At 39.9% G+C, this 17,061-nt stretch overlaps 1 protein-coding gene across 3 annotated transcripts in view; it reads right to left on the bottom strand.

The window, feature by feature from the left end:
• LOC149139887 (nucleic acid binding protein) overlaps positions 1 to 17,061 on the bottom strand; it is a 188,633-nt gene that overhangs the window by 31,809 nt on the left and 139,763 nt on the right. For all 3 annotated transcript variants that reach the window (XM_089447285.1, XM_089447287.1, XM_089447286.1), the window contains exons 4-5: positions 5,736 to 6,827; positions 5,506 to 5,587 (exon numbers count right to left, since the gene is read on the bottom strand). In XM_089447285.1, the coding sequence (XP_089303411.1) occupies positions 5,506 to 5,587; positions 5,736 to 6,827 (1,174 nt within the window). The remainder of the gene's footprint in view (positions 1 to 5,505; positions 5,588 to 5,735; positions 6,828 to 17,061) is intronic.

Raw genomic sequence — 17,061 nt, forward strand, 5'->3', positions numbered from 1 at the left:
TATCTAAGGGAATTTCTCTTCCTCCACAAGTAACCCCGGCATAACTTAGCTTCACAAACTCATCCTCCTTGACCCTTTTGCGTAGGCCTCTACGAAGTGCTTACGTAGAGCCTTTGATGTCTAGCCCAGAATTGCCTCTAATCAAGTCATTATGCCCGTCTTTGCTAAGGAAAATGATTCTCCGACCTTTTGGAAGACTTTCCAAGCCTCTGGAAGCTGGATTGATTTTTCCTCTAGGTAAATCTGCGCTGCCTCACTGGGAATAACTCGGCCTCTTGTTGCTGCCTCTTCGGATCTAGAAAACTTCCTCCAGATCACTGTCCCTGCCCCTTTGTCTCTGCTTCCTTCTAAAGCTCGAACTCTTCCGGCAACTACTGGTTGTCTAGAAAAATCAAACTCTCTAAGGAAATTGAACCCCTCAAGTGTGTTTTCCATCGACTTCTTCTTATAATCTTTTGTTGGACCTCCAACGGCCAAGATTAAATCTTAATCAAGGGCCCAAATTAATTCCTTGTCGATCTGTGTGAGTTTCTAGATTATTCACACCTTATCTCAATTAATTATGATTAATTAACCCTTTTTCCTAAGTTTAGACTTAGGAAATAATTAAAAATAGGCTAGTAATCTAATTGAGACACTTTTAGGTGGAATTTCCAAAAATGATTTTTGGGTTCTAGAGAACTCTTATGTTTTAGCATCTCCACAAAGTTTCAAGACTAGAACACCTCTAATGCTACAGTAACTAACATTGGACACCTAAGTTGTGCTCCTTATCAAAACATTATCAACAAGTAGGCACACCAGAGGGGTGGAAAAAGCAAGCCAGGGAAAGGGTAACTCATGCCTCCATAATTGCTCCCTCCATCCATTTATACACTTAGGATGATGGACCTCCATTGGCTAGTCACATGACCATGGCACCTTGCCATGAAGCATTTCCCCTTCGTTGCCACATTATCACAAACAATTATGAATTGAAGGGTTGACCTAGGACATGTCACTTCCCCTTAACAGCTAGATTCTAGAAGCACCTAATAGGCTTACCCATCTAGTCATCCCTAACACAAGTGGAAAGCAATTTTACAAGACTTGGTCTAGTTAATAATGTGAAAGTGATCTAAGTTTAAAGTGTTATTATGCCCTTAACAATTAAGTATGGTCTATTATGATGCATCTATGGTCCCTAATGATTGGTAACTTTCACTTGATTTTGAGATGGTTTTTCCAAGTGGTCTTTTACGCAGCAGCAGAGTCCTTGAGGACACACTCCATGCCTCCACTACACATGATGCCAAGTTGTACTTCACTTCCAAAAAGAAATGATGACCTTGTAGATGAAAATTTGCCCCTCCAGAGTAAAGTAATAGGCACTTTGATGATTCCTGCAATTGATTGACACCTCATAGCACCCCCAAATGTTGAAACACTAAGCTCCCTTTGCTTGGTGTTGGAGATTCTTGATGATGTACACAGTGGATCCAACATGCCCCAAGGCTGGCTTTAACACCATTTGGTGGGCATGACTAAATTTGGAGTCTAGAAGATAATGGTCATTCTCAGGACGACAAGGACGGGCTTGTACTAGCACTTGGAGCCCCAACACTAAAGAGAGTGTGTCACACCATACTTTTAGCCTCTTTGAAGATGATGTAGGGCACCCAGATAGGGTTTTGACGCTGGGAGACATCTTGAGGCACTTCTTGAGGACTTCCCCTCAAGGATGAAGCTGATTATGATAATGAGACATCCCCCTAACCCATTTCATAGCATTTATTGCCCAAAGAGGGCATGACACATCATGCTTATGGAGAGTTTCGATCCACACGTGTGGGATTCGTGGCATATTTTTGTTATTATGAGCTATTGGGTTGGCTTGTAACCCACTATCTTGATTCATACTCATAATTAAACTTGTCCTAAGGATTTTAGGATAATATTTTGTTGTAAAAAGGAAGGATTAGACCTCATATAAATTGAGGCTCCTTCCATTCATTCTAGTCATCATCACACTTGGATTTCGGCCTCTTCTTGAGAACTTGTAATGTTCCATACTAGGAAAAAACAGTGAATATCAAATACATGCACTAGCTATAGAAAAGCTAAAATCCTGATAACATAGCCACAATCAGTACACACAGAAAATAGAGCCAAAGTTCTGAGCCATGGTATTAATCTGAAAAATATGAGTACATCAGTGGTAGAAAATGGAACCTGGGCTTGCTACTGCAAGCTATGGCAAAACCCAGGTGTCAATACAAGAAATCCAAGTGTCAGAAAGATGCCTAGAAGGAACTGCGCACTGTCAGGAAGAATTTGTCGCTGCTGGCTGGAATCAACACTATGTTTTGGCCCTCAAAAGTGATCAAAAAATTCAGCCAAATTTATTAGAGCCTCCCCACATAAAACCCAAAAAGGGTTCAGGATAGATCCACAAGTCACCAGTGACCCCAAATCTGTGTGTTGCTCCCACTAGTTTGCCAGTATGTTGCTCCCACTAGTCTGCCAATGAAGCTACAAAAATCGAACTGCCACAAAAATGCCCAAATCTCCCTCAATGAAATCCTCTCCAACTCCTAGGAAATTTTCCTCCCAATCTCCAAGTGATTTCCAGCTCCAAAAGTCTCTTAGACACCTGATCTCAATGAGTGCGCAAAAGCTGCCAGTAAACCCATGGGCAGGCCCTACAATAGACAAACTCGGCCCTCCAAATGGCAGCACTTTCAGCACTACAAATCTCCAAGGGAAAGCTCATCCTCCTTGAGGGAAAATCTCTGCAAAATCTCCGGCCAAAACTCCATTGTGTACTAGCCTCTCTCAATGCCATTAATTTTCTTTTGCGTCGTATGGGAAGCTCGCAGCAACTGAAAGAATCTTGTGAAATAGCTCCTTGATTGCCCAGAATCAGCTCCCCAAATTCTCTCCTATGATGACACTCGAAGTTCACCCAAGGAAGAGGTGGAATTTCTACTTGGAAATTCCTTATGCTCAACAACACTGATCGACTTGGCTAAACAGCTAAAGCAACTCAAGTTCAGATGTCAAATTTCCAAAAAAGATATCATAATGAGGCTCTCCTCCTCTATTTATAGTTGTTGCTCTCTTTTCTCCTTGTGGGCTCCGCTAGTTTGAAACTTCAAACTCCCTCTCTTCCCTCCTCCCTTAGTTCAATTTTGCTAAGGGGTTTGAATTCCCCTTTGTGGGCGGCTCCCACATCCCACTACTAAACTAATTTTTCTTTTTCTCTAATGTTTTGTAGCTTCTCTTCTCAAAAAATTAAGTGGGGACTCCCTCAACCCAGTTTTCCTAAGTTTAACATCTTAAAATATTTCTTAACACCAAAATTGCAAAAAGGAGAGTTTACTTAGCCAAATTATTTATTGGGGACATGACCGAACTAGACATAAGCCTTTTTGTAACTCTCTACTTGTGGAGATGTGGTTTTTATTGTGCTCTTGCTATTGGAAATTGGCTTATGTCTTGGAGATGTCATTTTAGGATTGAAAGAAGGCTTTTTCATGGAAGAATTGTAAGTTTGTTGCATATTTTTCATTGTTTTACATGTAATTAATTATTGCTAGGGTTTTTCTATGCTCTATGTCTAAATGCAAATTGTTTATGGAAATCTTGGATAATTTTTGCATGTTGAATATCTCTTCCTTGAAATCCATAGGAGACCTCCTAGTGTGCCTCTCTTGTTTAATATCTCCCCTCACAAGAAAGGTGGTTAGGGTTTATATAAGTGGAAACAAGATCTTTCCCCCTTACGCCAAGCATTTTTCCTTTATCTCTTGAAGTAACCTAAAAGACTCCATCATCCAAGTATGATTAGGTATTGGCAACCTTTGTGTTGATCAAAAACTTTGAAAAAACTTAATATTTCTTCTTCTCTTCTATTTTCTAAGCCTTTTAAGGGAAGCCACTAGGGCATTTAGCTAGGGCCAAGTTAGTTCAGGGCTCTTGTGGATGAGCGTTTGTGGTAATAGAGCCTAATTCATACTTCGGTGATACTTGGGTGATCACTAGCAAGCCTCCCTTGTGGTGAAATTCCACTAAGGGCAAGAGGAAGATTGTTGAGGTGATAGTGGCAATCTACCTCATTGTTATAACAAGGTCTAGCCCTTTTTGTGAATCCTATCACAAGACCTGCTAGATTTGAGGCAACAAGCACCAAGTGCTCTATGTACCTTGATGTTAGAGGCATTGATTGTTGAATTCCTCTATCATGACCCTCATAAAAATGTACCAACCACTCAAACAAAATGTCAATTTGACATGTCTAGCATTTTCCATCTCATTTTAATGCTTAAAGGGTGATGATATTGATGATGAGGATCCAATATAGGCAATGATTTTGATGATATCTAGGTATTTGTTGTAGCATGATTTTTTTTTTAACACTAGAGACCATCTAGATCCTCTCTTTGTTGAGAGAATTTTTGCATATTTGTGTATAAATGGTTGGATTCATATGGATGCACATGAATATATATATATATATATATGTTTTTCTCTAAATTTTGAATATTTTATGTATTTTTTGGTCAAACAGTTTTTTTCCCAGTTCCAGTCCAGTTCTGACAAGTTCTTGGTTTGGGGGGTCGACCAGTTTGGTCACCAGTTCAGTTCTGATATCATTGGCCTGGAGCAATAGACTTTCAAGGGTAAACAGCAGCCCCAGGCTGTGGAGGACAATTCAGGCCTGAGCAACAAGAGGCACCAATATGATGCATAACCATTTGCAAATTGCTAGCCCTCCTGATATGAAAATTTAAATGTTATTCTACAACATGTAATTTCTCCAATGAAATTATGAATTTTCTTTTACGGAAAAAAAAGAAAATTTAAATGTTATCATTATTCTGATTGTGGTTAGTCTACTTAGACATCCGAAGAATATGCTCACTTTCTGGGCTTGGTTATGGTCTAGTTCTAGTTTGGCTGTGTTCTAACTTCCATCAAGTATGAACTGTTTCAGCCATTTGATATTTTTTATATTTATGGAAATTATATAAATTCTATAAAAAAGGGTGATATGTATATGGCCAGTTATTGGACTGTACATAAGAGTGATCTATATATGCCCTGTTTGAAACTATGATAGAAAGATCAGCTTTGATTCAGAGTTTTGTAAAACAGCAAGCACAGATTCTTCCATACAAAGCAGAAAGGATTTTGACAAGGCAATATAGATTTTTTGTGAGAAGCAGCAGACTAGACAAGCATAATAATCATACACTTCAATTCAGAATATGGCACAAGAGGATATACATATTTCTCCACATGCAGCAAAATGATTTTGAGAAGAAAGAAAAACCTTCCCTATATATCTCCATGATTATCAGTTTTCCCTAGGATAAGTACTTATAAGTTTCAGATTGTATTCCCTCTTCCCAAAGCAAGAGAAGAAAATGCTTGAAACATTTCAAATATCAAAAATAATAAATATGACTATACACAATGCATAACATGATTAAAAAAACTTTATATAGCTTGTAGAAAAGTTACCTTGCTTGACGGAGTATTATGGAACGTATACTTCACGGATCTAAAGTCTGTACGCTTTGTCACATCCAGCCTATCAGGCCATCTGCATTCCACATTTCGATTTATCAAATACTTTAGATTTGCATTAAAAGTTCCATGAAATTTTTCTTTCTTTAAAATATATACTATGAACCATAACAACCAATGTTAGCAAATAAAACGGTCACATGATGTAAGGTTTTGGTAATTACTCTGTAGGCTCAGGCATGGAATTTACATAATTGCAAGCAGTGGAATCTTCTCTGTGTGCCACCACAGTGCAATATTGCACACCACTTTTGCATAAAGGACCCTGCCAATGACAGGCCATGCGTTGTACATCATTAAACTCCATGGGTGAAGGTTCAGGAGGAGGGGGTGGTGGGGGTGGTGGGGGAGAACTTGGAGGAGGTGGAACTATAGGAGGCTGAGACAAAGGTGGTGGCGGTGGTGGTGGAGGTGGAGGAGGTGGTGTTTCACTTGGGAGAGGGGGAGGCGGTGACACAGGTGGTAGAGGTGGGAGGGGGTTCATTTGTTCAAAATGATGTGGGGGTCCTCCAGGTAAACAGCCAAGAGGAGTTACAGGAGAAGGAAGAAGAGGAGCACCACAAACATTTGCTGGGAGATTTGGTGGGGCCAGTGCAGCAGCTGCAGGTGAAACTTGGTCCATAGGTGAGGAAGGAGGGAGTCCAAGTCCAGCCCATGGTGTATTCAATGAAAGATGATCTACATGGATATACGGGGTGGCTTTAACAGGAGGCACTGTGGTGAGAGTTGGCCCCAGTGGTACTAAAGAAGGGCAAGGAACACTTCCTCCCACTGACACTTGTTGCTCACCAACAGGTTTGCTACCAAGCCATGCAGGGATACCACCCTGAGAAACACCTGAACTTTCTCTTAAATTCACATCTGCTGGTGTGCTGCTGCTTGGATAATCACTTGAGCAGACCATCATTCCCATAGAAACATCCATTGTTGAAGTAGCATCTCTGCCTACATGCTTTTCATATACTTCCATGTTCTCTTCCTTTCTCTTTCCATCATCCGGCATATCTGACCCATTTACAGCACCCCAACTAGGAGTGAAAACATCATGACTCCCTATGTCATCCTCCTCAACCTTTGGGGAATGCAATTCATCATGACCTTGCTCCCATCCCTTCATTAACAAGGCATGATCCTTGCCAGATTGATGGTCCCATCCAGATTGTCGAAAATCATCAAGAGAAGATTGAAAGTGCAAAGAACTTGTTTGCAGATGAGCATATGGATAATCAGATTGTTGCAGTGAAATAGCAGAATTGCTGCAAACAATTCAGTAAAGATTAGAGAGGACACAAAACAGAACAATGTACCAACTACAACTAGATTATTTTCCTAAAACAGCACATAATTTACTGGTAACTGCAGGTCATACTGTGAGAAAATTGTTCTTTCAGAAAGGTCCGTAAGTTTCTTGACAATATGACAAAAAAAACAATGTGCCATGCCGGAAACAGATAGCAAAGTAACCAACAAACTTGCTAGCTGATCAACTTTCATTATAGGCTTCCATAAATTTTTGCCCGTGAAAATATAAATACAGGACAGCTGCTAAGGAATTAAAAGAGCACATCTATACCCCAGGCACATGAGCATTTGGTAACAAAGTGTAGGAGAACACCCCTTCTTCAAGACCAGAATACGATTGTAGACATTGATGAGTCCTATAATTGTTGGGAATAGGGAACTAGATTAAGAATGACTAAAGAAGAGGGGTCTCACAACATCTAGATGTGCTCGACAGATTTGGAGATAATGTGCAATGTCCTTTATTCAAGACAAATAGTTTTCTTTTAAAAGTATCAAGAGATGTAAACAAGTTAATCCCTACTCGGATCTCATCCATCTGAAGCATGGAACAACTGGTGCTCAACTAACTGTCAGAGAAAAGAACATCCCGCTCCTTATTAGTTGGGCCATCTGGATTGCCAGGAACCAAGCCATTTTTCTTCAAAGACCCCCCCACTGGCCCTCCATTACTACCAGACTACTAGCCGACTACAGCTCCATACCTGAAGAGGACTATCAGCCGACCCATAGGAATATAACACTGGAAGTTATCAACTCAGCTCATCCATGGGCATACTTTGATGGATCAGCTCAGGAGGCTGGTTGCGGGGGGGGGCTATACTCCATCTGTCTGAAACTCATGTATATAAAATACAAATGGGACTGGGAAGGGGGACTAACAACTTTGCAGAGCTCATTGCGGCAAAAAACCTCATCTTTTTTGCATTATCCAAAAACTGCCATCATTTACAGCTATTTGGAGACTCACAAATCATATGCAACTGGATAAACAAAACAGCTCACTGCAATGCATACTCTCTAAAACATATCTTGGATGAAACTCACAGACTCATAACATATTTTGATGTCTTCTCATGCCGTCACATCTACAGGGAACGCAACACAGCCGCTGACATCTTATCCAAGGAGGCTGCGCACAGGGACGACACTTCTTGGTTGATCGTGGAGGAAAGAGATGGCAACACCTATCAGTACTACCATAGGCCGTTTATAGAGCTTGGAATATGAACAATCTACAACTGTGTTTTGCTTTTTGCACTTTTGGATCCATAGTTCGAATGACCATATGTAATTATTCACTGTTTTATTTTCCTTATATTTCAGCACAGTAAGGGCTCTCTGCGAAGAGCTTCATAATATTTTCATAGAATTTTTAAATGAAAAGCCTCACACATGAGGTGGAACACAGGTTGAAATGGTTTTGGTTGTTGACAGGCACAGGCCTGAATATTGTATATGCAATGCATCTGCAAAATGCAGTTTCTTTATCAATAAAAAAAGTGCGACTTTTTCCACGGGAAAAAAAAAAAAAAAAAAGTTAATCCCTACTCTTTGCATTTATTTTTTTCATGATAAGACTGAGGAATGGTAAATATGTCGAGTAAGTTAAGTCACAGATATTTTGTGAGGAGCATGTGTGGATTTTTTCCACGTGGATAATGGCAATAAATGTCAACTGGTGTTGAGTCGCTAACCAATATAAATTTGGGCACATGGGAGTTTTGCTGCTGGCATAATTTGTCCATGTTCCAGGTACCCAAAGAATTCATCATTGATTTCACCTTAAACATTGAATAGATTTCATTGCATACTAACCATGTGTGATCTATATCAGTGTTTTACAAAACGGACTCGGATTCGGACTCGGCCGAGGATCGACTCGGACTCGGACTCGGAAACGGCAATGACTCGGCCGGCTCAATTTCAATGACTCGGTCGTTGTAAAAAATACATTAAATATTTATTTTTTTTATAAAAAAACATAATTTTAAATATTTTAAACATAATTTTAAAGATTTTCATTCAAGTTTCCAAACACACAACATTATAATATACATGGAAGACAACATATGATCAAAGTAGGCTCATCAACCAATCCATTATATCAAAATGGTACGGTGTACCCAATGGCAATAGTAAATACATAGTCAACTGTAGTCTGTCATACATGATCAAAGACTCAAGAGTCAAAACAAAATACAAATAACCAAGGAGGCTAGTAGCTAGAAGTTAAAGTTATTAAGGTTTTTTCTTGGGCTTTGACCTGAGTCTCTTCAAGGTTTTTTCTTGGGCTTTATTGCTTATCTCTCTGTGTTGTAATTCACTGCTCTGGGGCAGATCTGAGCCCAGCTTTGGAGCATAATTTCGGCCTATTATGAGGCCATTCCGAGGCAGAATCTGAGCTCTGTTTAAGGACAGTCTGAGGCAGCATTCGAGGTATCAAGGCCAAAGAGTTTCAGGGCATATTTTGAGGCCTTAATAGCCTGTCTAGACTGTAGATCAGAGGCTGAGGTTGCACTGTTGTAGGGCCATAGTAGCCTTGAGGAAGCCGCACCAGTTGAAGCCTGTTTTAGACACATATAAAGGGTCGTATTACCCCTATGACAGCAGTTGTAAGAGAAGGTTCAAGGCCCCAGGCTAGGAGACTAGTCTAGGTCTCTTTTTGAAGCAAATGGACAGTTGAAAAGAAGGTATGTAAAGCTGCAGGAAGACCTATTTTAGGCTGCAAGAAGAGGCCTATCTTGGACGCCAATGAAGACCAAATTTGTTGTAGGAGAAGCCCGACTTTAAAGACAGCCTTTGAGGGTATATTCTGAGATTTGAACAAGACCGAGTTGCTTAGCTCGTGTGCAAGTCAAGATCAAAATTAAATCATACTTTGAAGGATTGATTAAAAGTGCTACCCTGAGACAAAATTTGAAGTAGGAGTAAAGGGTCAAGGCCTGTTGAGCAAGGATAGAATCGAAGGTTAATGCTTGGTTTAGTCATAAGTTGGAAGGCCTGAGACGGCACTTCCAAGGGCTGAACTTTGGCAGCAGAAGGCAAATCAGTGGCAGAAGAAACAACACTCAGTGGCAGCTAGACATCTTCAATTGATATCTGAGGTATGAACCAGATTCTCCTTTCGTTTAATGGTTGAGCTGTATATCAGTAAAATATCTTTGTACTATTGTAAAACAACAACAGCATTTGAAGAACAGATCAGCAAAAAAGTGTTAAATTTTTGGTTAATACGCTGCCCAGCCGGTTTTGAATGACTCGGCCGTTTTTTGATGGGACCCGGCCGGGTTGACCGGGTCAGCTATGACCCGGCCGAGTCATTGGCTGACTCGGCCGAGTCATAGCTGACTCGGCCAGCCGAGCCGGGTCAAAGGCCGGGTCAGAAATTTTTTTAATAAAACGGAACGAAACGGCCGTTTCCGTTTCGGTACGGCCGTTTCGTAAAACACTGATCTATATATATGTGTGTGTGTGTGTGTACGCACTAACATTTGTCTTCTCAATACACACACACATGTAAATAGGCAGTTGGTTGAAAGGTGACAATGAGTCCAATCCATAACAGTGGCATCAAAGAACAATCAAAATTTACCTCCCATCCACACATTAAGCTAATGGCGGAAGAAATAACCACTCCTTCAGTTTCAAAGAACAAAATTAACGACAAAACATAGATGACAAATGAGATCAATTTTAAAAGCAATGGAATTTTAGTCCCAAGAAATGACTCAGATAGTACCAAAAAAACCAATACTCGCAGAAAATACCACCACTAAGACAAGGTCCAAATGTAAAGAGTCCTGACTCCTGAGACCTATCATTTCTTGTGTTTGATTGAAAAGGGAGTGGATCTATCTTATCACACTAGCTTGAATATATAGATCTATATTTCAAATTTATTACGGCATGCATTTGCCAGCCTTACACCATTTCCAGTTTAGCATTTTGCTCTTATTACACTGTTCCAGATTTAGCCTTTGCTTTCATTAAAAAGGTACTTTACTTATTTTAGCTTTTCCAAATTTTTGCACAGGGCCAACCTTAGGGAGTTTTCCAGATTTAACAAAGATGCATGGGTTGCAGGCTTTTCCGGAATCACAACAGAGCACTCTATACTAGGAAATTTGCTCATGGAAGGAGGGTGCACTTCTCTAGGGTGAATTCATGGTTTAGGGTTTTGCTACTAAACTTAGGAGCTCTATTTTGTAAAACCCTTGCCTCCTTTGTCTATGAAAGAAGGTAGAGTGGTAAGTGTTAATCAGTTTTGTTGTGAGATCGTGATTACCAAGCTGTCTAATCTTTTCCTTTTTGTGAGTTTATAAAGAGTGACGTGATTGGATACTGTAATTTTTACTTCCCTGTTCATATATTTCAGATTTGTGTTTCCAGATCTGGCATTCCTTTCCATGCAGTTTAAATAGGTTAAACAGTTTTAATCACCTAGGGTTTGATTACAAGTGCAAGTCTAGTTACCATGGTCTGAAAATTAACATGCTACCAGAGCTGCATATCTGAAATCTTCCAGGAACCATGCATGGAGAAGGTTGTTGCCTATGAGAAGACGTTGTCGGAAGGTTTCAGCAGCAGTTATGACCAAGAGTCTTCAGTGATTGAAGCAATCCTGACCTATAGGAGCTTGTAGACTGTGATGCCTGTTGCCTCAAAATCTAGCAGGCCTTGTGAGAGGCCTCACAATGCAAGGGCTAGACCCTAATGCAACAATGAGGTGGCTGCCACTGTCACCTTAGCACGCCACCCCCTGCTCTTTAGTGGAATTTCCCCACAAATTTAACCACAAGAGGCTTCCCAATATATATCACCCAAAGGTATTCTAATTCAATAGGATCAAGGTGATGTAAAGGAGGCTTGATCAAGGTACTTCTTACTTGGAACCAAGCACAATTCTTTGTATAAAGGAACAACGTACCTATGAAGAAGCTTAGGAAGTAGTAGTTGGAGCCTAGGGTTTCAAGATGTAAACCAACAGTGGTACATCTAGGCATACAAGTACAAAGAAAAGGTTTGCTTTGAAAGATATGATCAACAAAGGGAGTGACAAACCTTCAAATAGCCCTGAGTTGAAGTCGTTTATTTGGACTAGGGTTTTCAAAAGACCTAAATTGCTTGGGGTTGATAACGTCAGCCCTAACTAGACAATTTCCACCAAGGGAAAGGAAAGATTTTGAGTTCGCAAGGTCAGCCAAATTAGCTCCAACATTGTCATAGAGCAAGCCCTATTTGAATTTGGCGCTTTCCCTAGTCCTAGCAGCTTACCTTGAAGGGAAAAAAAAAAGGCAAAAAAAAGAGGTAAAAGATAAATATTTGGAGGTTTTGATCATCAAGAGGGATGTCAGTGCCTTTTCCCTACTTGGGTGATGGAGGCTTAGGAAATTTAACCATGGAAATATCAAACATTTGAAGGGAGGAAGGGGAAAACCCTAGATTTCACTTCCTAGCCCTAGCTATCATCTTATGATGGGAAAAATTCACTAGAAAAAGGTTCTCTAGGACATTTTCTAGGGAGTTCAAGGATTAAATACTAAGCATGCAATAACTACCAAAGAATTTCATATAAACATACGCATTTAGGCAAGGAAAATAGAAAACTTAGCAATATTCCGTGACATGCAAACCATAAAAGATATTCAACAAAACTACTCACAATATATCCAATAACATGCCTTCTTTATATTCAGAAATGGCTTGTCCACAGCAAAAACTAGTGTCCAATAGCCAAAATCCACATAAGAATCAAGATCACATCTCCACAAGCAACGAAGTACAACAAAGCAAGTCAAGTCTCTTCTAAAGTGGTTGAAATCCACAAATGTGATGATGAACAAATGAGAGAGGTGATCCTCTATTTACATGAGATCTATCACCTCTAATTATTGACAAAATCCCCTAAACAAGTTTGATTTTTGAGTAGATAAAGTAAAATTGGGTTACAAACCAGCCCATTAGCTCAACAACAAAATATGCCAATAGAAGCCCACACCTGTGAGCAATGAGCCTCTAACATGGATTGTGTCATACACTTTTAGGGCTCAAAATGCTCCATCAATGCACTAGAAGGGCTACAATGGTTTCCAAGCATCACGATCATCCTCAGTTTGAAGGAAGGTCCTCAAATCAAACCTCAAAGCATCTCCATGTGTCCAAAATCTACTTGTGGGTGCCTTGTGTCATCTCTATGGGTTCCACGTAGACAATGTGGTGCTCTCTCTCTCCAGCACTAGGGTCGCTCCATTAGTTGCAACTAGCCCTCCTCAATCATCCTGGAGGATGACCATCCTCATTTGGGCTCTAGATCAAGGCACACCCATCAAGTAGTGTCAACGCCATCCTGGGGGCATGTAAGGTCAGCCAATACAACATCAAGAATCCTCCATGACAAGCAAGAGAAGCTCAATGTTCTAGCACCTGGGGGTGCTCTATGGTATCCATCAATTGCTCAGATAATCAAAGCGCTCAACACGTTGTTATAGATGGGCAATGTTGCATCTGCCAAATCACCATACTCTCTAAGAGTGTAAGATGGCCTAGGCATCATGTGGAGTAAGGTGCCATCAAAGCCTCAATTGCTCTGAACCACCTAAAAAAGCCATCTCAAACTCAAGTGAAAGCAACTATTCATTAGAGACTAAGACCATAAATGCATCTAAGTGGACCATACTTAAGTGTTAAGGGGCATATTAATACGTCAAACCGAGATGACATTCAAAAATCTAACTAGACCAAATCCCATAAAAGTGTCTCCTACCTTTATAGGGGTGGCTAAGTAGTCAACCTTATTACATGCTTCCAACCCCTAAGGGGAGCTGACATTTCCAAGGTCAACCCTTCAATCTATAGGTGTTAGTGAAAGTAGGTGACAATGGAGGGGAAGGACTTCATGGCCAAGTGCCTTGGTCAGGGGATCGACTAACAAGAGTCCACATCTTGAGTGTATAGATGTAATGGAGGGAGCAATCGTGGAGGCATGAGTTACCTCGCTCGGCTTGCTTTTCCCACCCATTTGGTGTGCCTTTTACTTCTTTTTAATAATGCTTTTAATTGGTCAATAACTTAAGGATCAAAGCTTGCTATTTATGATGTAGCATTTGTTTTACCCCTTAAGATGAGACAATTTCTTGCTCATCTAGGTTAAGACATGTAAGGGTTCCTATTCGATGAGATGGAGCATCAAGTGCTTAGGAACTAGGTGATGGCTAATGAGGGGGGTAGAGCTCATGCTAGGGTATTTCCCTTGTACTAACTTTTTTCCCGACCATCTTTTGCATTTTGACTTTTTTTTTCTTTCATTGTGGCCATCTTATGCTTTTTCATTCTTTTGGTCGCATCAACCTCCAATGCAATGTTTTCCGACCCGACTCAAGGATGTGGATGTGTGAATGCCAAATCCCAATGAACCATGACAATTAACCTGAAGAATGGAGATGATATCAAAGGAAATAATGTGACATGGAAAATGTTAAGTATGGAAAAGGAGAGTGGACATGCTACTTCAATCCAAGTTTTCTAAGTAGTGCCCCTCCTATAACCTAAGGCCCTAGGGAAGGTCCCATTGGACTAGGGCTAAAGATTAACCCCTCTAGCAAGGTGAGAGAACAAGTTTACAGTCAAGGTCAATCAATCATCCTAGTCGCCCTTTTATCCTACTAAATGCCCAAAACATTAAGTGAAAGCACTTGATTGCAATATGATCAAAGTACATGTTGAGTGGTACCCCACCTTTATCTAAGAGAAATGTCAGATGGGGAGAAGTGTATGACTAGTGTAGATGGTAGAGGAAACTGCCATATCATCATCAATGAGCAAATATCTAGGGTTGATGGTTGGTTGGCTATCCAAGATAAGAGAAAGAAAAAAAATCCCCCTGTAGGGTTACCCATTTTGTTGTGTAGCATCTGGCTCCAACTCAAGGACGTGTTCACCGTAGAGCGCATGATCCATAGGCTAAATGGGAAGTTCGTGAGAACCCCAGCAATTCCTTGGCTCGCAAACATATTACCTACACACTCAAATCAACTTGTTTGAAAGCATGTGCATAGGGTGTTGATCGTCGCCCTTTTTTTGGAATGGCAACAATGGGACACCGAGCAGGCTCTGGTAGTGGCAAATTTGCAACAGTTGGTGAACAACTATGTATAGATGGTTTTTGAGGCACTGTGCAGTCTGAAAGATAGATCGAGGAGCGATTGCGATTGTGATTCCCAGCAGTGCGCAGCATGGCTGCATGCAGCGACCAGGTAAGTCGCCTTTTTTGTTTTATATATATAACTTTTATTTTTAATTCTTTTATTTAAATATAAATTTTTTTATTATTATTTTTTTTTACATTTTTAATGAATTTTTTTAACTTTGTTTTTTTCTTTTATAAACTCTTTTTTTTTTCCTTTTTTCTTTTTTAATCTTTCCTTTCTTTTATTTTCTTTTTTTATTTTTTAATTATATGGCCAAAGGCTTGACGATGAAACCTACAAAATGGAGAAGCTCCAAACTTTGTGTAGCGAAATGCTTCAATTGAGACAGAAACAAAGTTGACGAAGGTTGGATCAGACTTGCTCTGTGTAGTGGCTGAGCAGCCAAAGGATCGAACATGTCTGACACCAATGTTACGAACAAAGTTCTTATACATAGCAAAATATTCAAAAGATCTGTAATATATAAATATCCATGATAGGACAATAATATATTTATATAAGAAATGTACAAAAGATATGAGATGATGATGAGGATGTTACAAATGAGGGCCCGCTTATATACCTAGGCAAGTGCCCCTTCATGAACGGTCATGTCCTTGGAGACATGCCTCTTCTATACGAATCACTAATTAATCATTATTACGATTTATTTATATTTGCATTATATATATATATATATATATATATATTGTAAAAATTTCTGTTTCCCACCCCGGTTTTCAGTTTCACCTTATTTCTCCATATAGTTAAATGCCCATTCCCATAGCCATACATTTAACAGACTGAAAAAATAAATATTGCTGAAAACACAAATTCTGGAAATTTTTCAGAGTGCTGGAAATTGCAGAAATAAAAAATCAGCAATTAAAACAGCCATAAAAACACATTTAAACTCAGTGATTTTTGGTCAACTTGACCCTGGAAAAACCCCCTACAACTCTTGGGGAAAACCAGTTTGAGAGCTCTTCTTTATTTCTGGAAAATGCCTTTTACAGAGAAAATATTTTTCAGCAAAAACAGAAATTTTCCAGCAAGCAAACTTATCTGTTTTTTCAGCTAACAGACAGTCTGAAAATGGCTGTACGGACTGTACGGACCGTACGGATGTACGGACCGTACGGATGTACGGACTGTACGGACGTACGGGTGTACGAACCGTACGGACTGTACGGACGGCCGTACGGACTTGTACGGACAGACCTCGAAATTCGTGCAGAAAATCGCCTCCTCGATATTCGTGCTGAAAATCAATTTTTTTCACTGTTTTGCTCACTAAATCTGCCTTTTTCTGCTTGTTCTTTATGCTGTTCAGATTTGCTGAAATGCTGCCTTGGTGTGTGTGCCAAACTGCTGCCTCTTTCTCCTCCTTGTCCAGAAATCTCCCTTGCTCTCTTGCTCTCCTTCTCCCAATCTGCTCATGAAAGAATGAATGATCTTTTTCTTCTTTTCCTCCCTTAACCCAACCCTAAATGACTTTTGGGTGATCCCTAAATCCAATGGCTGAAATAGATTTAGATCAATGGCTGAGATTAAATGCTCATTTAAATCTCACTTTCTATTTTTTAATTCACCCCACTTTAATAAAGACCCACTTAGTCATTTATTTCCAAAGTCACTTTTCCTTTCTAATTTTTCATTGACTTTATAAAGTCACTTTAAAATTAGACTTAGTAACTTTATCACTTAAAGTCACTTTCAAATTAGATTTAACTTTATAAAAATTATAAAGTTACTTTAGGAGAAAAATTAAATTCTTTTGGACACTTTTCCCTAGGCCAAAGATCAAAGCCTTAGGGAACCACCTGTCCTCCGGTACCAAATTTCAACACTCCCTCTTACCGAGGAAGGTGTTCCTCACCACACCCATCTTGTCTCTGAAGTAGACATGCTTGCCCCGTGGTAAGGCTTTGGTAAGAATATCTGCAACCTGCTCATCAGTGGAAATATACTCAAGCTTTACAGCTCCCTTCTGAACATG

The sequence above is a fragment of the Pinus tabuliformis genome, chromosome X (assembly GCF_031772625.1).
Source record: "Pinus tabuliformis cultivar Carrire ecotype Pingquan chromosome X, CPIR1, whole genome shotgun sequence".
Lineage (NCBI taxonomy): Eukaryota > Viridiplantae > Streptophyta > Pinopsida > Pinales > Pinaceae > Pinus > Pinus tabuliformis.